This window comes from Curcuma longa, chromosome 8, assembly GCF_044706935.1.
Source record: "Curcuma longa cultivar G26 ecotype Majalengka, Jawa Barat chromosome 8, ITB_CL_G26_1.1, whole genome shotgun sequence".
Taxonomy (NCBI): domain Eukaryota; kingdom Viridiplantae; phylum Streptophyta; class Magnoliopsida; order Zingiberales; family Zingiberaceae; genus Curcuma; species Curcuma longa.
The window spans coordinates 10,953,011-10,978,300 of NC_133868.1; the positions used below are offsets into that span (position 1 = coordinate 10,953,011).

General features: G+C 36.2%; 3 protein-coding genes and 1 pseudogene across 3 annotated transcripts; 3 read left to right on the plus strand and 1 right to left on the minus strand.

Annotated features, from left to right (window-relative positions):
* Positions 1-631: 631 nt before the first annotated feature.
* LOC141834191 (aluminum-activated malate transporter 9-like) lies at positions 632-2,554 on the minus strand. The gene is made up of 6 exons (XM_074721644.1): positions 2,272-2,554; positions 2,051-2,191; positions 1,699-1,971; positions 1,486-1,625; positions 1,260-1,406; positions 632-1,177 (listed from the first exon to the last, which is right to left on the minus strand). The coding sequence occupies exons 1-6, from the start codon at positions 2,552-2,554 to the stop codon at positions 632-634; spliced, it is 1,530 nt and encodes a 509-aa protein (XP_074577745.1).
* A 2,710-nt stretch (positions 2,555-5,264) lies between these two features.
* Positions 5,265-10,264, plus strand: LOC141833655 (putative chlorophyll(ide) b reductase NYC1, chloroplastic). The gene is made up of 10 exons (XM_074721137.1): positions 5,265-5,742; positions 6,396-6,474; positions 6,593-6,728; positions 7,074-7,148; positions 7,263-7,458; positions 8,094-8,162; positions 8,709-8,848; positions 9,053-9,175; positions 9,499-9,691; positions 9,813-10,264. The coding sequence occupies exons 1-10, from the start codon at positions 5,299-5,301 to the stop codon at positions 9,996-9,998; spliced, it is 1,641 nt and encodes a 546-aa protein (XP_074577238.1). The 5' UTR covers positions 5,265-5,298; the 3' UTR covers positions 9,999-10,264.
* A 1,905-nt stretch (positions 10,265-12,169) lies between these two features.
* LOC141833692 (D-amino-acid transaminase, chloroplastic-like) lies at positions 12,170-19,053 on the plus strand. The gene is made up of 5 exons (XM_074721180.1): positions 12,170-12,473; positions 12,864-12,919; positions 13,542-13,720; positions 17,202-17,875; positions 18,718-19,053. The coding sequence occupies exons 1-5, from the start codon at positions 12,269-12,271 to the stop codon at positions 18,810-18,812; spliced, it is 1,209 nt and encodes a 402-aa protein (XP_074577281.1). The 5' UTR covers positions 12,170-12,268; the 3' UTR covers positions 18,813-19,053.
* Positions 19,054-21,293: 2,240 nt separating this feature from the next.
* LOC141833033 (auxin-responsive protein IAA17-like) lies at positions 21,294-24,912 on the plus strand (annotated as a pseudogene).
* Positions 24,913-25,290: the final 378 nt, after the last annotated feature.

Sequence of the window (25,290 nt, forward strand, 5' to 3'; positions counted from 1 at the left end):
GTCTTCGGCCAGTTATCAGGCTCCGCGGACCCAACTGGACTTCCTGCCAGGGCTCAACCACCCTGGACTTCAGCCTGGTGTCTGGTTAAGTCTTTCGACCCTGCACACTTATTAAAGAGGTTAAACACATAACAAACCTAACTTTAACTTATTTGTCATTCATCAAAACTTGAGTTTGACCGTTAGTGCAGACTGCACCAACAGAATGTAACTTATTTCTTAGTTAATTCAAAATTTGTTTTATTAGTATGACAATGCGATATTAAAAAATGGCTCTCCCTCGGCAAAAATCCTGCCTCCGCCTCTGAATCTCTTATCAATCCAAATATCAAATTTGTTCATGAACATTCGGTTCGTTGATTTACAACCTTAGAAACAACTTACATGGCCCTACTTCATATTAACTAGCCCAATATATGTGGTGCTAGTACAGTAGTATACTCTTCTCGGTTTGGTTGGATCTCAATACCTCTCGAAAAATAATGATATTCTTGGACAATGATCCCTCCTCTTTAGCTTAGCAAAATTATAAGAATTTATTAATTTAGATATTTGTTGATAGTTTAAGTGTATAATTATTTTTTTTAGAAAAAAATATAAAAGTGAAGACCAATCAACGTAACATAATGCTTTAGGTCACGATCTCATGCTTGAACTTGGCCAACCTTCCAAGCTTATCAACCGCTTCCACCAAGTGATCAAGCCGCGCCACGAACTCTACGAGCAATGATGTAAAAGTAGCGAGGGACAAAGCTGCAGTACTGCGCACAAACGCGCGCCTCTGCATCAAGTCGATCGCTCCATCTTCAAGCTCAGCCGCCTCGACAGAAGGCCACGACCGGAGTCTCCTGTGCTGCTTTGTCACCGTCGTCTCCTTGAAAGCACCGACATTAATCGCCACGACTCCAATTCGATGGCCGTCGTCGTCGTCGTCGTCGTTATCACCCTCTCCCTCCTCCCTGTCTAAGGAGAGCTGAGAGGAAGTGAGGAGGTAGGAGTGGAGGTCGATGGCGCGCTGCAGGCGTTCAGCGGAATTATGGACGTGATTGAGGAGAGTGGGGTGAGGGCGACGCTTCATGTTGTATATGTCTTCGCTTAAGCTACGGAGGAGCTCGGCTGCTCGTGTGGCTGTGTCGAGGATGTCAGCTCGGAAGGCACACCGTAGACTATAAGGAGCCTGTAAAAAGGTATATATTTATATCGACAATATGATCTAAATTGAACACAAATCTATCGTATGATGATTCAAGTGCACCCACTTGTATTTCTGAATGCAAACATCCATGCATCGCCATGACTTCATAGGAGCAGTGACGTAAAACAGCGCCGACACTTACGTACTCTGCCCACGGATGGAAGAAATGCCGGAATCTACCGTGCGGTGGCTCCCATTTAGCTGAATTGGCCTGCACGGGCATTTTTACAAACACTTAAACTGGATGAATACTATGGCGTTGACTTCAAGGGAGATGCTGCATGTAGTACCAAGGAATCAAGGGTCGACGATGAAGTCAAAGTAGCTCGACACTTGCGATAAGCTGGCTCGTCGTCGAAGTCGTCCATCACCGTCTTTAAGAATTCCGGGCGTTCGGTTCCGTCGTCGTTCAAGTACTTCTTCACGCATTCTTCCGCAAAGAAAGAAGAACAATTGATGATTGGGAAAATGCGATTAACGCTGAAGCAAACTAGCTAGTTAACCTTGAAGGGAGTCGGCCACCAAGTTGAAGTGCTCGATGAGCTCTTTGTGCAGCTGCTCGCCGGCCCATATCGGAAAAATGAGAACGTTTACGAGGACGGTGACGGCGCCGCCCATCGCGACCGAGTACAGCCGAACGACGGAGGTCCTCATCGGATCTCCCACTCGATTATACCCGTTGGCGACGATCAAACAATATGTGAATAGGATGACCCTAAAGCCATACTCGTAAGGAACCAAGGATGGCCACAGCTTCATGAAGGATGTGATAGCTCCTACATTCGTTAATCCAATAATCACTCACAAATATCGATAAACTCGTCATTAATTAAAGGTTAAAGAGATGAAGCCTACCGACAAGAAAGATACTGAAAGCAATGATATAAGGCGCCAAAATGCTGCCGCTCGACGCAGCGATTTGCATGAACATGACTGCAAAGATTCCTGCAAACAAACTCCCGAGAGCTCTGTTGAATCCTCTGTTAAATGTAGCACCTAAAATATTTTTTTTACGAATAATTAAGTCTAACTTATGAATTTAAGTTACTACGTACACTGGAGTTAAATTAACTAACCAACGGTGTACTCAAACATGATGGCCACAGTGATTAAGGCCCAAACAATGTTGGTGCCGAAGACCTCGTAGGGATGCCTGATCAGTATGAGCAGTGACACGAGGAGGCAAGCGAAGCCTACTTTGAGGGAGAAGGCCACCCTGTTGGTGTCCTCCATGGCAAATTCCAGCACGTCCCAAATCCATTTTCTTGGCGAAGTATTACTACAAGTATTACTGCCTCCGCCGGTGTTCTTCGCCGGAGGCACGTCGACTTCCACACTCCCCTTCTTCCCGCCGTCCATCCTTGGTGTTTCAAGTGCAGACACAAAGGATGGCTATTTAAAAGACTTGAGAGAGGTTGGATTATATTGGCAGTGCAAGTAGATAAAAGATGTTGAGAACCATGCAGAAAAACTGCATGATCTGCATATCTTTTAATTGTCTGGAGATGTTGAGAACCATGCAGTGCATGAAACTTGTACATCACATTAATGAAATTACCTGATCAGTTTGGATTTGGTAATTCAACGAATATGGTACATGATTCTTTCTGCTGATCAAGTTTTGTGCTCTTGCACTTGATGGAAGTGTTTGTGATAAAATAAAAATGTTGAGGCAGGAAGGACAGTTCGATTTCAGAGATGCATGTCCTGCAAACTGAAAATGTTCATGAAATCTAGTGGAAGTGTGGCGACTGCCAGTGATATCATATCTCAATATAATCGAAGTAAACTAATCTGAGGATATTGTCATTTGCAGGCAAAACGAGAGGCCAGAGGAGAAGAGAACATGCATGTGTAAAAGGAATTAGAATATGTTCAATTATATTAGTAGGTATCAGATTCTATTCTGTGAACGAAGATATATATCCACGTCGTTCGTGTTAGAAAAAGGGGGAAAAGATTTGAAGTCTTTTAAATTCCATGGCAGAGATTGGATTTCTTTTTGTTATTTTCATGTCGCTAGATCTTGTGCCCTTTAATGCATGCATTCGGTTTTGTGACGTTGCTGGATGCTGCCTGTGTGTTCTTTAGCGTGGATGTTCTGTGGACCACAGGCTCCACACCCAACCGTCGATACACTGATGAGTTTTTTATTTATCAGTTTATTTATTTTATAATAAATTATATATAAATGATCTTTCTTTTATTCGTACCTCTAAATGTTTATTTAATTATTTAATAACAAAATTAGACAATTATATATATGGCAGAAAAGATGTTTCTCTATTTTTATTTTTTGGTTGATTATTCATTGGATTGTAAATCCAACGTTCTTGAATAAGTAAAAAATATATAAAATAAATAAACTTTAAACTCGGTTCGTTGCGCTGTTCGTGAATAATTTAAAAGTAAACTTATTTACTAACTTATATAACATTTAATTGTCAAAAATAGTATATTTTGTAGATTTTTTAGGTTGGTGCAATTGATCTCTAATCAATTGGACAATCCTTTAATTTAGGAAAAACTCTTTTATATCTCATAAAAATTATAAAATAACTTTTGTGTATTGAGATACATTAGACACAAGTGAGATGATAAGATGATGAACTAATTAAGTTTAAGGTGCTAATTTGATATATAATGAGCTAAGTTTTATCAAATCAAATAAATTTTGTGTTGAATCATGAAAAAACTAATATAAAAGCATATGCATTTAGCTCATAAATCATAGTTGAAAATTGATTCTGAAAAATATTTTTTAAATTAATTTTGAAAACCTTGATGAACTTTTAATCTATTTGTTGATAGAAATCAATGATATTAATATAAAGTTAGAGGGAAACATTGAAGATTTCAAAAATTTTCAACTTTGTCATTATTTGAAAATAAAAGATATTTTCTTAAAATATTATTTTTTTCTTAATAGTATTTGACATAAATAATTTTTGTATGAATTTTGATGATTTTTTCAAAAATTTTAAAATTATCAATGCATTTCTGAATTTCGATCTGAAAACTACCAATTGACAATCAACTATTTTAGAAGAACAGTTAATTGATGGAGTCGATCAATCAATTAATAGTTAGGATTCTAACTCAAATAGAATTGTTTCAATTGTTTAAACTCTTAAGTATTTTAACTATCTCTAACTCTCCTTGTACAAATATTCAAAGGAACTTTTTTAATGAAAATGAGATAGTAAAAAGATATATTGAAATGAAATTTAATTGGATTTAAATTATATGACTTTTTATAATGCGAATTACATTGATAGACTAATATCTTAACTCGAGTGAAGACATCTGTAAGTAAAAATATTCCTCGAGTATATTAAATCACAACAACTAGAAAGGATGATGAGATTTATTTTTGAAACTCCTCTTTATTTCTATTTCCATTGTTACTAGGAAATATCACAAATGTGTTAACTACCTACTCAATTAGGGACAAACACTTCTATACCAGAGAGACACTACTATCCGTAACCAAATGTGGTAGCTAAGATTTCGTTATTAACCAACGTGTCAAACCTTCGCTCCGTCGAGTTTGCTCGCCTGCAGCAGCTAACAGTAGCAGCACACGCCACGCACCGGCTGCACGGATCCCATACATATCTTCTTTAAGGACCACCATCCAAAACCGTGTAATCACGGTGGATTCCCAAACCAACGACCAGATGTTAAACGCCGGCGCCTTGCAGCTGCGAGATCATACTTGTCCGATAATGACGCGGCGACACGTGGAGACGTGATTTCGCAGTCCACAAAAATCGCGGACGGCATCCACGCTTCTTTCGTGGAGAAAAAAGCGACCTCGAATGCGCTGACGTGGCCGTCTCAACTTAAGGGCAGAAGTTGCTGATCCTGCGTCTTCCGGAAACAGCATGTAGCAAGGCAGCCTCTGTGTGTTCGCCATGTGTGTCCGCCGGCTTGTCGGACTCGGGAACCTGATCCGTGTCGGGACAGGCGATCGTCCGCATAGATAGCGGAGCGTTTCCTGAAACGTGTGGTCTTCGTCCTCCTCGCTTGCTCGCGAGATATTTAGATATTTTAGCGTTCGCTTGATTCATCGCAATCGTTCGACTTTGTGGTGGCAGCTTATGCCGCCTCCTCTCGCCATGGCCGCTGCCGCCCACCTCCACCTCCCAGGTCACCCCTTTGACCTTCTTAGCTCCAAGGACGTCGCTCGATGCGATTCGGGCGGCTTCAGGCGCCGTCCGCGCTTCTACCGGAACCCCGCCACCTATGACGGGATCTCCTTCTTGGGAACAGGGTTGTGCCGCCGCCGGGGAGTCCCACTGTTTCCTTGCCATTCTTTTAGATCGGATAACCGAGGGGAGGAGACCTCCTCTTCGGAGTTGCCTTCTGAGGACCGTGACAGCAGGATGCTGGCGGTCGAGGATGAGAAGGGATCGCGAAAACTAAAACGTAAGGGTGCTCTTTACGCGCTCAAGTCAATGATCGTCAAGCTTTCCGGGTCAGATTCGAGACCTGTGGGACAATATAGGAAGTTCGTGGAGAAAGTGGAAGAGGTTTTCTTCTCTGTGAGTTCTTTTCTGATTCCCTTTCCTCTCCTTTATTTTCTCTCAACTGAATTTAGAGCAAGCACGAAGGTAGAAATAGGAAGAAAGATTCTTTTTAAAGCATATTGTAGTCATCAAACATTCTTCAACCATGGCCTTCTTACTAGATTCGTTTCTATCTGCGTTCTCTTTTTCTGGTCATGATTGACTATGGATAATGTGTGCCAAAGTGGCAAGTTTTAGCATGAAAGGAATTGTTTTTCCTAGTCAGTAGAGTTGCTTGCAGCTTTTAGCAATCCTAAAATTTATAATTACGTGCACAAAAAATCTTGTCTTATTGATATATGAAGAAATAAAGTTGAAGCTGCGTTATTGAGCTGAGATTTTACTGATACAGAATAGACCTTGATATCCCAAGTGTAAAAAGAAACGGGATTCCTAGAGGGGGAGTATTCTTGTATGTTATATTTGCATCAATTTTTCTTTTCTTGTTTACATGCTTTCTTTAATGTAAAACGTGGTTTTTTTTCTTCTTTCAAATAATTACCAGTGACCATAGTTCGTTTACCACAACATCAGATTTAATTGATCCAGAACATTAGAGTATAAATGCCTCATGTTATATTCATTCTATTGTTACTTTTCTGAGTCTTCTTTTCATGTTATTTTCACAGTGTGCAACACAATTGGGAAGATATCTTGTTACCATGATGAGTACGGGAGTAATTCTTGCAATTGGATTTCAGTTATCAGGTTTCTAACACTCCTTGCTATATCTGAGATTCTCAACTTCCATAATTAGATTCTTTCAGGTTGAGAAGAACTAATTTTCTGATCTATGATTCTTTTGATGCATTTTCTGCCTATGTAGGCGGAGACAGTCAGATGAACACACTCATTTGGTATAGCTGGCTTGGTGGAATTATTATTGGAACAATGATAGGTGCAAACATGGTTCTAGAAGAGCATTGCAAAGCTGGTCCAAGGAATGTTGTTATTACTGGAAGGTACTACTAGTTTTGATAAAATATAATGATACGGCAATATGTTCATTCAGAAGATACGCTTTACTGATTGACACCTCTGTACAAAGACAAAAATCTTAGTGCACATCATTCCATTGAACAGATAGCTGGTACATTCATTTAATGTGTGAGAACTTGATTATCTTGGATCTTGCTAAATGCAGTACAACAAACAAAGATTTTCAATATAATGACTATATGGTGCCAACCTGGTTCCCCACAGTGTTAATTAATACTCTAGGAGCTATTACTTTAAAATATGATAATTTTCTTTTAGCTGATGAACTGAAGATGCTATCTTTTGATTCCATTGGCACTATTTTACAGCACAAGAGGGCTAGGCAAGGCACTTGCTCGTGAGTTTCTTCTATCAGGAGATAGAGTTGTCATTGCTTCACGCAGGTCGTATTCATTGTCTTGACTTCTCTCTAGGCAAATGAGAGAGTTTTTCTTTCTTCTAGTCTCTACAGTCTATGCCAGTTTCCTTATTCTTCCAACTTGGTTTGTTGAAGACAGCCCTGAATCAGTACAACAGACTGTGGAAGAACTAAGGGAAAACCTAAAGGAGAGCTCAACAGTTTCTGAAAACAAAGCCAATGCAAATTTATCACAAGCTATGGTTGTTGGTATTGCTTGTGATGTTTGCAAGCCAGAGGATGTAAGAAAATTGGCAAACTTCGCTTTACATGAATTGGGTTCAGTGGACATTTGGGTAAGTATTTAAGTTTGTGACATTCTATAGCATTCAGTTTAGTATATACCTAAATTCCTTGACTTGCCACTTGTCGTTCCTCAATAACGTTTCTACTTTCTATCTGTGAAAATTAATGAAAACTCATCCCTGTTAGAAGTGCGCCAACTAAGTCAACCGCCAAAGAATTTGCTATTCTCATCTTGGTTCAGTATCTATATCTAAGCAAACAACAAACCATGAGCCCAAACTATTGTGGGTTAAATACATGCTTCCGATCTAGGCATTCATTTTGTAATTGTATAATGCTAGTAGGGCCTAGTTTCCTATATCAAAATAGCTTAAATTTATAGAAATTTATCTACTGATTGCATTTCTGTGTCATGTGCTGCACTTTTTGTTTTTACTAAGGATTTTCAATGCACCCTATCACATGTAAGTGTGTTTTGAAGTATTATTGTTATATTCATACAATTAATGGTAAGGCAGGGGTAAAATAGGGGAAATGAACTGCCTATATGCTTGTTAAACTAGTATATCCTGAAATCTCTGAGATGAAATGCAATTACCCACAGCTTGGAAGACTCTGTCTGTCTAATTTTGCTATTATGTTTTATGTTCAGAACATCTGATTGCCTTTTTGATGCTATGAACAGATTAATAATGCTGGCACAAATAAAGGTTTTAGACCACTTCTTCAGTTCACGGATGATGAGATTGAGCAGGTTGGGGAAAAAATTATCACCTTTTTTTATTCTTGACAAAATTTACACCACTGTATATTTTTTCATTTGTTTGTGATTGCAACCCCAAATAATTTTGTTAATCTTTGAGAAATTTTTGGTAACACTAGGAATGAGTGAAATTTGTCATTGATGTGGCCATATCATGGCTTCTATTAGATTTGATGGCATGTGCAACCCACATCAAAATTGCTACTTTTCCTGTGTGCATACTTAAGTATTGCCACTTGTGTATCATATGTAAATGCCTTTGCCTTGGTTTTGCGAGTGTGCATTTCCTGATATATGGATGAGGAAGAGAAAAACAAAGGAAAAAAGAAATGCAGGTTTCTTGTTTGCTTAATATTTTGATTGTTTCTTATAAATTCAAAAGTCATGCTTATTCGTTGTCGACATATTAAGCACTTCCTGATGTTTTCAAATCACTTCCTCTTGTCTCTTGATTATGGCTTTTGCATGATCTCAATTTATTTATGTTGAAAATTCTGATATTGTAAGACTTAGTCGTTTCATGTTTTGATTTGCTAGATTGTTTCAACAAACTTGGTTGGTTCTTTAATCTGTACAAAAGAAGCAATTCATCTCATGGAATCCCAAGACAAGGGAGGGCACATATTTAACATGGATGGTGCAGGTTCCGGAGGATCGAGCACACCATTGACAGCCGTGTAAGTTTTTTTTTCTTCTTTTTCTACTGCCCTAATATTTTGTTTGTTTCTTTGAAAGGTGTATGTTAGTATTTATCATATCATCTTTCCTTGTGGATCTAACTTCACATGACTTGCATAAAAAGCTTGGTTTTCTAGGAGAGTTTTGGTCATGCTAGTGCAGTTTTTGTAATTCTTGTACCAACTACTTTATTTATTTCACAGCTATGGATCAACTAAGTGTGGACTTAGACAACTTCAAGCATCACTTCTTAAAGAATATAAACGTTCCAAGGTTGGCATGCACACAGCTTCTCCAGGAATGGTCCTTACAGATTTACTTCTAAGGTAAATATGCAATAATGATTTTGTCATTTTCTGGTTTAGTACAACTTATTTGAGTCATACAAAGTTGTTCAATGACGGAAATGAGCAATTTAAGAAGAAACTTCTTAATGCGGCAGCACATAAAAACCATCAGCTGTCTCTTTCTAATATTAAATCCGCATTTCAAAAATGTTTTATTCTTCTCAGTCAACTTGAGTTATTTTTGGCACACTGCTACCTAGATGCCTATACTTAGCATCCCAAAGGTGTCGTTTTAATTGTATGTTTTGAGAATGCCTACCATTATATTACGTGTTAAATTATGTTCTTATTCAAATATGTAGTGGTTCAACACTGAGAAACAAACAGATGTTCAACATAATATGTGAGCTTCCAGAAACAGTGGCCAGAACTCTAGTGCCAAGGATGCGAGTCGTCAAAGGAAGTGGAAAAGCAGTTAATTACTTAACACCACCTCGAATCTTACTCGCCTTGGTCACTGCTTGGCTTCGTCGAGGCCGATGGTTTGATGAGCAGGTAACTTAACCCTCATTTCTTTGTTCCTGGTAGTCTATAGATGATTAATTTTCTTCCGATAGTTTACTGAACTTTCGAACATGTTCGATTGCATATATATTATGAAAAATATAATCTTCAGGGAAGAGCATTATATGCGGCTGAGGCTGACAGGATTCGCAACTGGGCCGAGAGCCGGGCACGTTTTTCTGTTACTGATGCCATGGAGATGTACGCAGAGAACACCTGGGTCTCCGTTTTCTCCTTGTCCGTTGTCTGTGCCTTCATAATACTCTCCAGCTCTGGCAATGGATTCCCAGGCACATAACTCCAGGTCATGCAACAAGATTATTTCTTATAAGTGGAAGAAGCTATTTTTTTTTTTGTTTTTTAAAGTTCCTCGCCGATGGGAGGGCAGTCTAAGAGGAATGAATCAATTAATGAAACCATGTTTGTGAGAGTCAGCCATATGAATCACTAACCATGTAGTTTACACGCAAGACTTTTGGGGCAGCAGCCGAGTGGACATTCCACGGACCAAGAGATTTGCCTGTAAATATTTTAAATTGGTAATGAATCTCACATGTTAAGACAGCTCTTGCACTTGTAGATGGTATGCAAACACTATCGAGAATGATTTAGTTTATCTATATTGATTTGATATTTCAGTGATGAGAGAATGATTTTTTCCCCCTTATTATTATTTTTTAACTATATTTTTTGGTATTTTAGCAATAGATATTTGTGCTTGATTGTTTACGTTGAACAGCGTCCAAGACTTGTTATGAAATTTTAAATATTGAAGTAATTTAGCTTAGATGATGAACTTTAAAAAATCAGAAAATATGAAGAAAATTTACAAAATATAAAATAGAAAAAAAATCTAAGAAATATAATGATGGATGAGAAGGGATTGGAGGTATTTTTTTAAATATATAAATAAATATATATATAATTAAAATATTGTAAAATCAATTTGATACTTTTGTGTTTGATTCAAATTATCATATATAATCTTGATTATGTAATTATGGATTACATAATCAAGGTTATGTGCTATAAAATATAATCTAATATTGTTTAGTTCAACTTAATATTTACTATTTTACCCTTAATTTAAATAAATTAAATTAAATTAATAATATTAATATTAAAAATATTAATAATGATAATAAATTGATAATATATAAAAAATAAATGTAATTAAATTACAATTTTTTAAAATTTAAAATAAATTTATATATTTTTAGTAAAATAATTTATTAAAATAATTATTTTAATAAAATAATTCATTAAATTCATAAATATATTTTTAAATTTAAAATAAATTTATATATATTTTAAAAAATAATTCATTAAAATAATTATTTTAATAAAATAATTTGTTAAATTAATAAATATAATTCATTAAAAATAAAATAATTTTTAAAACAATTATTTTAATAAAATCATTTATTAAATTAATAAACATCATTTATTCATTTATTTTTTAAAATTTAACTTAAATTTATTATATTTTTGAAAAAATTCATTTAATTATTTTAATAAAATAATTTATTAAATTATATAATTTTAATTTTTTTTAAATTTAAAATAAATTTAATTAAATCATTAAAATTTATAATTAATTTTATTTTAAATTATTTATTAAAATAATTATTTAATAAAATAATTTATTAAATTAATAAATATAATTTATTAATTTTATTTTTTAAAATTTAACATAAATTTATATATTTTTTAATAAAATAATTCTTTAATATAATTATTTTAATAAAATAATTCATTAAATTAATAAATATAATTTGTTAAGTTTATTTTTTAAAATTTAAAATACATTTATATATATTTAAAAAATAATTCATTAAAATAGTTATTTTAATAAAATAATTTATTAAATTAATAAATATAATTTGTTAATTTTATTTTAATAATATAACTCATTAAGATAATTATTTTAATAAAGTAATTTATTAAATTAATAAATATAATTAATTAATTTTATTTTTTAAAATTTAAAATAAATCATCTTTTTTAATTTTATAAAATTTTAAATTAAAATTTAAAATAATTAACTCGGTATCAATTAAATTTCATAATACATTTGAATTAATTGAGTTTTAAAATCAAAGGTAATCTTGACAAAAAATTTCATTAATCTCAGGAATAATAAAAAATTTTAGACTGCTAAGATAATCATATTCTCAGATTATAACCGATTTGTTGATGTGATGGTGATATTATATTATTTAAAAATTGATCATAATCTAAATCAAATAAAATTATAATTAATAATTTTAGATAGATAACTAAGGTTATCAATATTATGATAATCTTCAATCAAATGCCCCTTAAAGTTACCGCTGTGGTTAACTAAGGTCTTTTATTGAACTTGTGGTTAACACCGCTGTGGTTAGGCCAGCCCATGGACGGCTCGATCAATTTTCCGTAAATAGAAAAACATTGAATCACAAGGAAACAAACTGTTTTAGTCGTGGAGAACTACCGACTGCGTCGATTTCCTGCTCTGATACCTCCGCTCCGGTCGCCGTGCGACTACTTTGCGCCAGCTTACCCACCGCTTCCGTCCTCCTTCCCATGGCTTCCATCGCCACAGCTCTACGGCACCCCCTATCGGAGAACGTTCCTGCTCCCACGATCGCCGATCTGCATTGTGGTCCTTGCGCTTTTGGAAGGCGGAGTACTCTCACGCTTAGAGGTGATTGCTTTCGGGTTTTTAAGCTGCAGGCGGGTGAGAAAAGGCGAGGAGCAGTGAGGGTTGTGAGGAGCCCCGATTGTGGCGGTAAGCGTTGACCTTTTAGTCCGTTTTGGCATATAAATCAGTGCCTCTCAAATGATTTGTCTTTTTCACTTCGATTCGAATTGGAGGAAACTTGGATTGGAAATTTACTGTTTTTTTTTCTACGGGAAAAAAGAAAATGAATGGTTTCTTTTGGATAATGCTGCAAATTTGAATTAGCATCATTTCGTCTCGTGATTGGGCGGATTCCCAATATAGCATGGTTGCTCGATTTGGAGAGAATGAAAAAGGAGTGACTAGTGAGAACTTGGAGCTAGTAACTCCTCAAAAGGTTGCGAGGATCGCCTTCTCTCATTCTCAAAGAAAGTTCTTGCATTTGATCTTTTTTACTTGGTAAGTTGAGTCATGACAGTTTATTTGCTTTGTGATCAGATTCCATCAAGGCTTCTATCACTAGATCTGATGTTCCTGTCTTGTCTGATTCTGAGGTAAATATATTCCCTCCTTAAACTGGTTAGCAATTGAGTATACTTGTGGAATGGTTCAGCTTTTTTTAGTCTATCGTTATTGCTAACGTATACATGAAAGCGACAAGTTATCTGCTTCCATTTTTAATGCAATATTTAATTATAGTTATTGCTGGTTTCAAAGTAATCCTGTCTATCGTTCCTGAGTTCTTCATTTAGAATAATCACAATGCAGGCCACTTGTTTGGTGTCTGATAGCAGCATTCTTCATCATTGAAGATCACTGATTGGTAAAGCTAGTTAAAAATAAAACAAATGAAGACTTCATTGTTTTGTTGTCCTTCAACTGAGGATCTCAATGTATGCCACGTTTGGCTTATAAAAATTCGCATTACATCTTCAAACTCAAATTTTCTCTTAAATTATAATTGAGAAGCTTACACTATTTGAAGTTATAAGTGGATAAAATTGTTATTTTGAATGAAGCTAATCAGACTGAATAATTATTCATATTTTAATTTTTCTATTTATGTTGAATATTGTATTTTTTTTTAAAATAATTATTCCTCCTACAATATATTTTATCAAAAGTTGATTATATAAGAGTAATTTTCTAAGTAGTATTTGTGTGGCAAATGACTAGGTTGTACAAAGGCTTAGAACATTTCGTGGAAACTCAAGCAGCATGCAGCATTACTTGGCCATGTACTCCAGCATCTTTGGTGGAATTACTACAGATCCTGCAGCAATGGTTATTCCAATGGATGATCACATGGTCCATCGAGGACATGGTGTCTTTGATACTGCTGCTATAATGGATGGGTATCCCCTATGAAATTTACCATGCCTTTGAAATATTCTAGATGGAACATGTTTACATTAGTTGATTTTTTAAGCAAAAAAATTCTTTAATTTGACCACATGTCAAGCCTTGAGAACTCTCTCCCCTCCACAATGGCAAGTTCCATAAACATGCCAAGTTCTCTAGAATCACAATATATGCTGAAGTTAAATCTACTACTAAGAACTTGGCTTGTACAGTTCAGATGTGGCACTCCTTTCCAACAGTTACAGTCAAAACAGTCGTTTCAAGAGTCCTTATGCCATCTCTAGTAAAACTTATCAACATGATACTTTCACTTTGAGTATAGCCATCTTTAAGAATGTATCTTAGTACAATGCATTGACCAAATTGCCTGTATCTACCAGATCCTTCCTAACCGACTAGTTAGGAGTACCAGGGTATCCTGATTCTAACTGTATCCTCTTTTGAGAACTGAGATTCTAATTGTATTCATGCTCTACATGCAAAGCAAAAGATGAAGGTTTCCTTCAGGCATAAGACCGACTTATCACTACTTTTCCCTCCTGAAGTTGACCCTCTATTTATCAAATTGAGATGCTTCTGAGTCTCCTGAATCTGTTCCTTCTCCTTTTGACTGACAAACTTGCAAAATGCTATTTCCTGATTATTTCCTCAGTCTGAAATTTTAGCTGAATGCATTTGTCTATGTCATGCCTATGATCCTGGTGATATCGACAATGCTTCATTCTATCTTTTATACTGAATAAAGATCAAATTGGTCGTGGCTTAGGCAGTTGCAGGTTTTGATCTTTGATTTTCATAAGTGCTTTGGACTGTGGGGCATTTAGGGTGCTTCTTTTAAGCCTTCTCATTATAGGTTGTGTCTGTTAAACTCCCTTGAGTACTTGTCAAAAGCTCCTTGGCTGCTCGATCCTTTAGGGTTTTATCTTCGTGGCCTTATTTTGCATTACATTGTCCCAGTATCTATTTGCTCTTTCGAACATTTTATCATACTCCATTGGAAGTTCTTATATAAAGAACGTGAATATTATAAAAATCTATTGAGGCAAACTTGAAGATAACCATTAGGATAGTTGGATCAAACCATCTATTTACCTTGTCACCATGATAAACATGTTCAAAAATTTTTGAAAGCGGCTCATCCCTTTCTTCAATGATATCAGGCTATTTGCAGCTTGAATTATTCAATTAATGCTCACAGAATAAACCTCAAAACATTGGTGAGCTCTAAAATTGACAATTTCCAAATGACAATTAGCAAACCATCAGCGTGCTACCACTTGGAATGTTGTTGGAAAAAACTAGGCACATTAGTGCATCATACATTTTTTACAAAGGACGTATGGGAATTAAAAGCAGTGATATGCTCTGACAATCTATACTCTCATCATAAGTGTCCATATATTTGTGAAAATTCTTTGGGACATGCTCCTTTTGAATCTCAGAGTGAAGGGTGTTCAAGTCTTTGGACTTCTCATTTTTGTTGCCTTAATTCTTGCCCCTTGTACATTTGTTCCTCCTCAAATTACTTGGTTCTTGACACCAAGATAATTTTTTCTTTTTCCTGTAGGTGCTCAAATTATTCGTGCTCCTCATCAATGTCATACTTCTCCCTCAAATCTTCCATCACTCTAACATCTACCTTTGACTTTTCCTCTACCATTAGCTCAAGAAATATCTTCCTAATCACTCCTGCGTAAATTTTAATTGTGAGTTCATTGTTTCATGTTTCCTTACCTACCACCACTGAGTCCAATGAAAAATTTGAACTTGTGGCCCTAGAAATAAACAATTCTTTCATTTATAATATGGAAAATTTCAAGCTCGACCCCTCCTTGGCTAGCTAGAAGTTTGAGCATTTGCTTCACTGGTGAATCAGGTGAGTTATGGATTTAATTTTCTCTTTCTTTCTTCTTGTATCCATGTCTAGCAACTTTTTGGAGATACCACTAATTTAATCTGTTATGACTCAAAACCCAGTATATGTAGAAGTCTACTAGATTTTTGAGATCTCATGGGTGAAGAATAGGCTAGAGGTGGTTAAGGTGAGAAGAGCTCGACTGGGTTCAGTCGAAGCTCGGAGTGAGTTGAAATCAATTTAATTTCTTTTAGCTTGGTTGAGGTAGTTTAAGTTCGGCATAAATGGTTTGTGTCTAACTGAGCTATATACTTCAACCTAGTGTTGAAGTGGGGCTTTAGGGTAACATACTGATAGTCAAGAAATGAGGAAACAACTCTGAAATGAACTGAAATCACTAGTAGTTTTTGCCCTTTGTCCATTGTAGTTGGTCTGCTAATACAACCAACAGGTGCCTCTTTATGTAGAACTTATCAATGTTGCATGGCCCTTTGTGGTTGGACTATCTAGCCAGTCTCATCAACTGGACTATCATTTTGTGTGGTAAAATTAAGACTCAGGTTCCAATCCAATCAATTTATACAATGAGATCGTATTTGCATATGACCTAGATAAACCTGGTGGAATTGATTTGTTTTTATCAAACATGGAGGTCCAATAGCATAAAAGACCAGAATGATTTTGTTATTCTCCTAAAACCCCTAAAATACTCATTTATTTAGTCTAGTATTAGATTGGTAGAGATGCCATTTTACAATATAAACTATTACCAATAACATAAAAATCCAAACCCCAAGTCATTCACCTGATTACTCTGGTTTCTACTGAATATTAGATGGGTAAAGACCTCTTTTTATCAATAATTTTGTTAAGGTTTTTGTAAACTAGACGTATTTGTATTGATGGCTAATATATAAATATGATTTCTGTAAACAAAAATTTAGGATTATTGTTATAATTATGCAATTGGGGCCGATTAAACTATGCCTGTCTGACTTGTTAGCTTGTCCGGATTTATTTTTAGTTTGATATGCAATTCGATCAATTGACCCACTAGTTTGACTAGTGAACTAGTGATTTGAAGTTCTTTCAGTTCAATTTCTAGTCCTCTTTTAGAAGTATGGTTTCCGCCTGTAGGCTAAGTCAGATATGTCTGTTTGCTCTTGGTCAAAATGAGAGTGCATGGATCCAAAGAAATCCATATCGTGAACTCTCAAATGACCATGTTGTTCATTGAAAGGCTCTTTGGGTTAGTACCCACGTCAAATAGTTTGTAACAGGAAAAAAGTTGGCACAGTTGACCACCAATGAGTCTATCAAGAAGAAAATTTGAAAAGTCTCATATGTTTTATGTTTTCAACACAAATAAATTGAATTTTCTTTAAGAAGTGAGAAGTACAGTAAGATTCTTTCAGTAGGATTGTTCTCACAATCCTTTATATTTAATGTTGTTTCTTTATTCAAGTAGAAATGAGTCTTAAAAATGAATTCTAAACTTTTGGTTCTTATGACCTTGTATGTGTTGAAACTAAAAATATTTCCTAAGAAATAAAAATGTAGTCTGTCTTCAAGTCAAATTCCAACCTCACACCTTTTCTTTGCATGTCTCTCCTACTCAGGCACCTTTATGAGCTAGATCAACATCTAGATCGTTTCTTGAAATCTGCATCAATGGCAAAAATCCAGCTTCCTTTTGATCAACCTACAATTAAGAATATCCTTACACAAACTGTAGCAGTTTCGAAATGCATGCAAGGGTCATTAAGATATTGGCTCTCTCCAGGACCTGGAGATTTCCAGTTATCTCCATCAGGCTGTTTAAATCCTGCTCTTTATGCTATCGTGATTGAAGCTCCATCCTTACCAGTTTGTAGCGGAGATAAAGTAGTAACATCTACCATCCCTATGAAACCACTTCAGTTTGCTGTGATGAAGAATGTTAATTATCTCCCTAATGCACTCTCAAAAATGCAAGCTGAAGAGAATGGGGCATTTGCAGCAATTTGGCTAGATGATGAAGGCTTTATTGCTGAGGGTCCCAATATGAATGTGGCATTTGTGACAAAAGACAGAGAACTAATCATGCCTCCTTTTGACAAAATTCTCAGTGGATGTACAGCCAAAAGAGTATTAGTTCTTGCAGAAGAACTTCTAGCTGATGGCAGGCTAAGTGCAATTAATACAAGGAATGTCACAGTCCAGGAAGGAAAGGCGGCCAATGAGATGATGCTTGTTGGAAGTGGAATACTTGTGAAGCCTGTTCTTCAATGGGATGAACATCCCATTGGTTCTGGTAAGTCTTCTTTTCTTATATAAGAAGCTTGCATATTCACATCTATATATTTAAACAAATATCTGCTTGAAACATAATATCACTCGTATGGTTTGCAAAGGTCTAAGCCCAAGTGATGTATTTACAGGGGAAGTTTCTATGCCATCATGGGCCTTAGTATCTGCATCGTGCATCAAAAATTATGTGCACACGAAATTGGTTCTCACTTGCTCTAGAGGGTGTTCACTTTTTGTTGATGACCTAGCAAGTAGGAACCTGCCCAGTTTATTTGACTTCAAGGGTCGACAACGTTAGAAATTCAATTTTGACCTAAACTTGTTTTGCCGACCTGAAGGTTTAGCAACACAGCATGCCAGTCTTGGCTCAACTTGGCCTACCAGATCCCAAGAGCCAACAACATAGCATACCACTCTAATGCCTCAACTACTTCTAAATTTTTATTGTCGTGTACACTTTGACTCAACCCTTCATAAGGTCAGTTGACCATTGTGAACCAAAAGGTTGTATATGTTTGAGTTAATAGGGAAGGAGTTTGAACAGCTGGTGGTCATATGTGAATGCAAGCATTGAGGGATTTATATTGAAGCTCATGTTTTCTCCTATTTAAAATTTCATTTGCCACATTGTTGGAACAACAATGAATCATACTCAAAAGACATAACTCATGATAGACTTTTTGGTAAGCTTAGAAAATCAAGTTGAAAATCTTCCACTCTTTGCTTTCTTTCTGTTTATATTTTGTTTTATCTATTTCATACAACTGGATCATGTTCAGTAACTTTATAATGGTATAGGCATCACACTTCTACAGCTCTGGCTCTAAACTGCTTTTGTTGTTGTAGGTAGGGAAGGTCCTGTTGCACAAGCTCTATTTAAACTGATTTTGGAGGACATGAAACATGGGCCACCTACAGTAAGGATACCAGTTCCATACTGAAACTCTACTAGATATAAATTCAAGTTACACCAATCAGTGACTCCTAATAACCTCTTTACCATGGCATAGAGTTTGCGTAATGCAATGGGCATGGTATATTTGTTTGATGGGACTGCATGATTTGGGAGGGATGATTAAGTGGAACAGAAGAATCAGATAAACTTTAATCATGTAATATCTGCACATATTCATAGTTTGTTTTGTTCACTTAAATAGTTAAGCTGTTGGTCTTGAATTTTTACAGATGAAATTTGATATATTATTATGGAATTTTTGTTTATTCACTAGTAATCCTTCTTATTTGTTCCTTCCTTTTACCATCCTGAAAAATATTTAGTCTCTAGGAAAGTTATTTTTGAGTGACTTAGATTGATCGGCATGAGACTTATGATTTCAAGCTTCAGACTGCAGGTTGAGATATATTTAGCGAGTGCAAATTGAACCAAAACATGAGAAGTTAAAATAACTACTGCCAAATTGGAACCCACTGAGCATCTACCTACCTTTTATCATAAATTCTCAAAAGAACTTATGATTTCCTCATTGAAAATAATATTAAGGTAATGGAGCCAAATCCTGCCTCTCTTAGTGAAAGGATCTTAGAAAGCAATGGAGCCAAATCCTTCCTCCACTGAATAATTAAATGTCTCTTTCACAATCTTTTCTTTCTTTATTTGGTTAATAACTTGATCAGACAGAATTTGCCTCAAAATCTAAACTTTTTTGACGAGACTGCCACTCTAACGACACGACAGAAGGTTGTGCTCTTATCTTCCACCAAATTCAGCTAAGTTGTTTTCAGAATCTTCAGTGGCTTACCTTTCTCAGCCTGAACATAATAAACAAACTGTGGCACACTGGTGCAGAAGATCTGAGCAAGAATGATCGAATCCCAAGCGGTGCGAGGTGATCATTCGACGGTCGAAAGCAACACAAACTCAAACGGATTGTTTGTGATGAGAAAGCTGGAAATGGAGGGGGGTCATTTCTTCTTTAGCTTTCTTAAATCTGTTATAAAGTCTTTTTGTGGTGAATTGGTCTAGACTGTAATGAATGCAAGCCGATTGAAGCAACGGCATGGAGCCCTGCCACCACTTCCTCGCCCTCCATCTTAAGAATCCATTTGATATGATGGCACTCCACTTCTTGATTCAATCAAACCCTTCCTGTGGTCCTCCTCTTGATACCCCACCACAACAATGACAAATGCCACACTAACTATATATCTATATATATATATAGGTTGGACCCGACCGAGGACAAATAGATCGGTATGAATCCTAATGCAACCAAAAGCTGAGAATGCTACTAGCACTTGTTGCCACTGGACTACTTCAGCTTAAACCAACAATTTGGTTGTTGTTCGAACCGAAAGCTAGCGCACCTAACATGATCGAAAAGGCAAGACAGCGGTTCGGTAGGGCGTAAATGTGTTTGCATAGAGAAGAACTGGAGACATGAGCTTCTCCAAGTTTATCGACACATTGGTGGTTGTCGATGCCACTGCTGATAGCACTAAAAGAGGAGGCCCTTTGTCCACCCTTGTCTCATCTCATCAGCCATGGGTATCCCTACAAGGGAATAATTGCCAATTCGATGAGCAACTGTTGGAAACAGGGAGAGGTGAGGGCCCTTCCACCTACAATTCAGAATCATGTAGCTCAAATCTTTCACTAGATTCAACTGTTCTCCATTACCAATGTCCATCTCCATTATTGGAATCCTTGGTTCATATTCTCATCTTCTTTCTTTCTTCCTTTATATATTATTATTTTGATATTGGCAAATCATTGGCAAATCTTGTTGGATTAATCCAAGGCATTCAAAGATGGGTGCAATGGAATAGGTTGCCCACCAAGATGCATGCATCTGAAACAAGGGAAATAGCACTCCAAAAAATGCAGTGAAATTATTGCCAGAACTGTATTTTTGCTAAGACGAGTGAAATTATGTACGAGCTCTGGGTGGTCTGGAAGATGGCGGTGGGCTTTGAGTGGGGGACTGCCACGAGAGTGGTGCTCCATTTGCGTGCACTGAATCCGGTCAGTAGAAGTTTGGCATGTGTCCAAGCAGTTCGAACTGTTTCCAAGGTAGAGGTAGGTCCGCTAGTAAAGCCTAGACAACACGTGCACATGCACTAGCTTGATGAAGGCCATACAAGAAAAGAGTATTTTACTCTGCCTCCAGTACGCCTCTTATTTAAGCACATGAAGACAAAACCTTTTTTTCAACTTCACCTTTGGTCAAGATCCAATCAAATTAATCGAAATTAAATTAATTAATTTTTTAAAAAACAAATTAAGTCCATCCAAATTTAATTTATTATTAAAATCTAATAATATAAAATTAATAATTCTTATGGGCATAAATTCAAAATATATGAAATAAAAAATGAATAAAAAAACAAATCTAGTCTTTCTCATCTTTTTTTTTTATTTATTTCCTCGGCTTTTAGAATGATCCTTCCTTCTCACTCTCGCACGCACTGCTCTCTCAGCTATGCTCGCTTCGTGCTTCTCTCTCTCTCGCTATCTCTCGAGTTCGCCGCTTGAATCCTCGCCGGCTCTCCTTGCCGGAGGCTGATGTCACCGCCTCTCGAGCATGACTACATAGGCCTTTCGGAACTCCACCCCTCCGCGGCGGTAGCCGCCGCGGGGGATGGGGTCCTCAACTTGAAGGAGACGGAGCTGAGGTTGGGTCCGCCAGGGTCCGAAGTCGCCTGACCGGAAGGACTTTGGAGGGGGTCTCATGCCGGGCCTCTTCTCCAAGCCCTTCGCCTCCGGCGCCAAGCGTGGGTTCTCCGACGCCATGGACGGAGCCGGGAAGTGGGGACTTGTTGCTGGGGGGACAGGATTTGAGGTGGATGCTGAAAAAGGATGCGGCTTCTTCTCCTCCAGAGGGGAGAACGGAGGCGGAAAGCTTCCCGGACTGGGGAATGCGGCCAAGGACACGGTGTCGAAGGCGGTGGCGCAGGAGAGGAAGGACGCCATCCAGGTTGAGAATTCCGTTGGAAGTGAGCGTGGCGTCGCCCCCGCTGCAAAGTAAGTGTCTCGGACTTCTACTGGGTCCTTTGATCGAAGAAATTTGAGAAGAATTTTTCAATCTTTTATCATATTTCTTCCGTCCTGTTTGTTGGTTTCACTTCTTGCCAAGAACGTTACTTTTTTTAGGCAGATGTTTTGAGTTTAAATTGAGAAACGATGATGTTGTTTTTCTCTATTAAATGTATATTATATTTATTCGATTTCCCCAAAGAAGAAGATCTTATAGTACTTTGTGACGAAGTTTTTCACAAATGTATGCTTTGAACTTTCTTTTAGATATTTTAACTAGACGCTTAGATGACTGTTCTTCGCTATTTTAATTATATTTCATTGGTCTGATGTTTGCTATGATTTATTTATTTATTTTTTACTTTGTTGCACTTATGAAAAAATTGGGTGTTCTTGCTGAACTTTTCATAATTTCTTCGTGTAATGACATTTTGATTACTTGCTTTAGTTTCTGTTTACCTCTCAATAATTCAAAGCCTGGTTGAATTACTACTACCACTTACTTTCCTATGATTAAGGGAACTGTTCACAAACTTCTTTTTTGTTGGCTTCTTTGTCCAAAAACATAAAAAAACAAAGACACTCTGGAGAAATTTTCTACCCTACCTGTTTGTGCTTAGAAAGATCACCTGTTTGTGCTTGTAGCTTCTCTCTCTCTCTCTCACTGAACAAGATTTTTCACTTAGCCACTTTAGTATAAATTTGTCGAGGATGTGAAATGATTAGTATAAGCTGTAACAGGGCACAGGTTGTAGGTTGGCCACCAATACGTAATTACCGAAAGAACAGTATGGCTACAAATCCATCAAAGAACAAAGAAGATGCTGAAGGAAAACAAGGCTTGGGATGCCTTTACGTGAAGGTTAGCATGGATGGAGCACCATACCTTAGGAAAGTTGATCTAAAACTGTATAGCAACTATAAGGAATTTTCATCAGCACTTGAGCAGATGTTTAGTGGCTTCACCATCGGTGAGCTTTGACTTTTTTTCTTCAATTTCTTCATATAACTAAAAAAAAATTAATGCTTTGGTTATCTGTTCATTCTAATTTAATTTGGACATTTCCTAGTTCCATACGTTGATAAACATATTAGTCGAGTCCTTGCTGGAAGAAACTCATCTATTTCCTATTGTCTTTGAACTGTGTTTGCTTAAATATTGGTTTCTTCATGTCGTAACATGTTTTTAGCACTAATATGTTGGCACTTTGATATGGATGTCATTAACTTGAAAATAATCATTTACTTCAATTAAAGATCTATTGTTTCTCTGAATATCTTTCCTTTTCTTCATTTTACTTTTACAAACAGTGATGAAGTTAAAAGTCCATGACAAATTTGTATTTGCCTTATTATTTGACATACTGAATGTGTACATATATGAATTTAGTGTCACATGACATAGTGATATTTATAGTGATCCTTATTATTCATTGTTTTCCATGTTGGTTGGGGCTCTCTCTTTCCCTCATCTGGATCAAACTCTAATAAATGGTTAATAATAGCTCTAGCATGAGCTTTGGATAGTTCAAACCCTCTCTTAATGTTCATGAGGATAAACCATTTGTTCGATGTTGAATAAATTGTATTTAAATTTAACCATGGTAATTAATTAGTAATGTCCAAATCAAATGGAAATTTACACAGCAATTTTTTTTACCTTTTTAATTTTACTTATTTGAAAGATTAACAACAATGCTATACTTGGTGAAAAAATGTAAAACATATTTCTTCATGCTGAAGCAAAATTTGTCTGATTTTTTGTCAGTTTCTTAAATAGAAAATTCCACTTGCCAAATTCTGTTGCTGTGGGGAGGATTTTACCTTTTTTTTAAAAAAAAAATTGTGTTTATTTCAGGCCAATATGATTCTCATGGAGTACCAGGACAAGATGGATTAACTGAGTGCAAGTTGACTGATATTTTGAGTGAATCGGAATATGTCCTCACATATGAGGACAAAGATGGTGATTGGATGCTTGTTGGGGATGTGCCATGGGAGTAAGTGCCAAATTCTTAAATGTGATTTCAGTAGCTATTTTTTCAAAATAATAAAGATTGACATTTTAATGTTGATTATTTTTCATTTATCCATATAGTTTGGAACTTCTTCATTTGTATTCTTTTCCTATTTTAATTATACGAATGTTTGATTAGAATTATTTCCCCCCTAAGCTTGCTCTAAATTATCCCCCTTTCTTTCTTCTTTTTCCCTTCTCTGCCCCAGCTTTCATCATTGACTTATTTCTTGACAACTTTCTTTTTACCTTTGATTTGAAATTTTAGGATGTTCTCTGGCTCTTGCAGAAGGTTGAGGATAATGAAGGGTTCAGATGCAATTGGACTTGGTGAGCATAAATAGTTAGATTTAACAAATTGTATCTATCAAATTGTGTAAAATTATATGTGATTGCATATATAGGTCTTTCATGAAGTTGACAGCATTAACCTAATACTGATAATCTTTCATGAAGTTGAATTTTGTCACCCTCATATGAACTAGAACAATAGGCTACTGCAGACTGTAGAAAGAAAAAACAAACTTCAACAATGATAATTAGGTTCATGTTTTGTACTTTTACTAAATTATATTTATTTCACCATATGATTTATATTCAACTATACTTATTCACTCACATGAGTATGTTATGAAGCATGATTATGTACTATACTATAAGTTCGATAGTGTACCTCCTGTTCACCTTTTTCCTAATTCATGCTTAATAAATATTTCTCGCAGCTCCAAGGCCATGGAGAAATGCAAGAACTATAACTAAGGCCAAATGACAGCTCTTTCATGAAAGCTAATGTGAATCAGACGATATCAGTAGGCCCTCACTGAGATTGAAAGGTTTAACAAGGTTCTTGGTAAATCGGGTGCATTTCTAGTAAATTATCTACTTTACTGTTTATTTACATATATTTAAGACTCGGTTAGCTAAGATTGTCTGTCTAGTGACCTAAACTTTCTGTGAATGTGTAGTCAGTGTTTGTATGTGTTATTGCTACTGCATCTGTAAACATTTGGATTGCTGTTTGGAACTGCTATATCATATATGCTCCTGTTTGAAAATGCTGTTCAAAAGTTCATTGTTTTTTTTCCTAATTTAGATTCTAGCTATCCATTTATAATTTGGGCAAGGAGATTGCTAGTTCATATCAATGTATGATTGGACATGTGCTACTATTCCTCCATAGGAGATTGTGTACTGCAGCCACTGTTGCCTTTTATTCTCTGGTCATGTGAAACCTATTACCTTTCCTAAACCATGCTCGAAGTGATGCAATTGTGTCTCAGATCATGCATGTTTATTTCTTACATCTCAGAACTACGCATGCATGGTGTAATCTGCAGCTTTTAGAATAAGCCATGTTGGGTGTGGGGGACAAGCATTCATTACCTATCTTTTCATGAGCCATGATTCT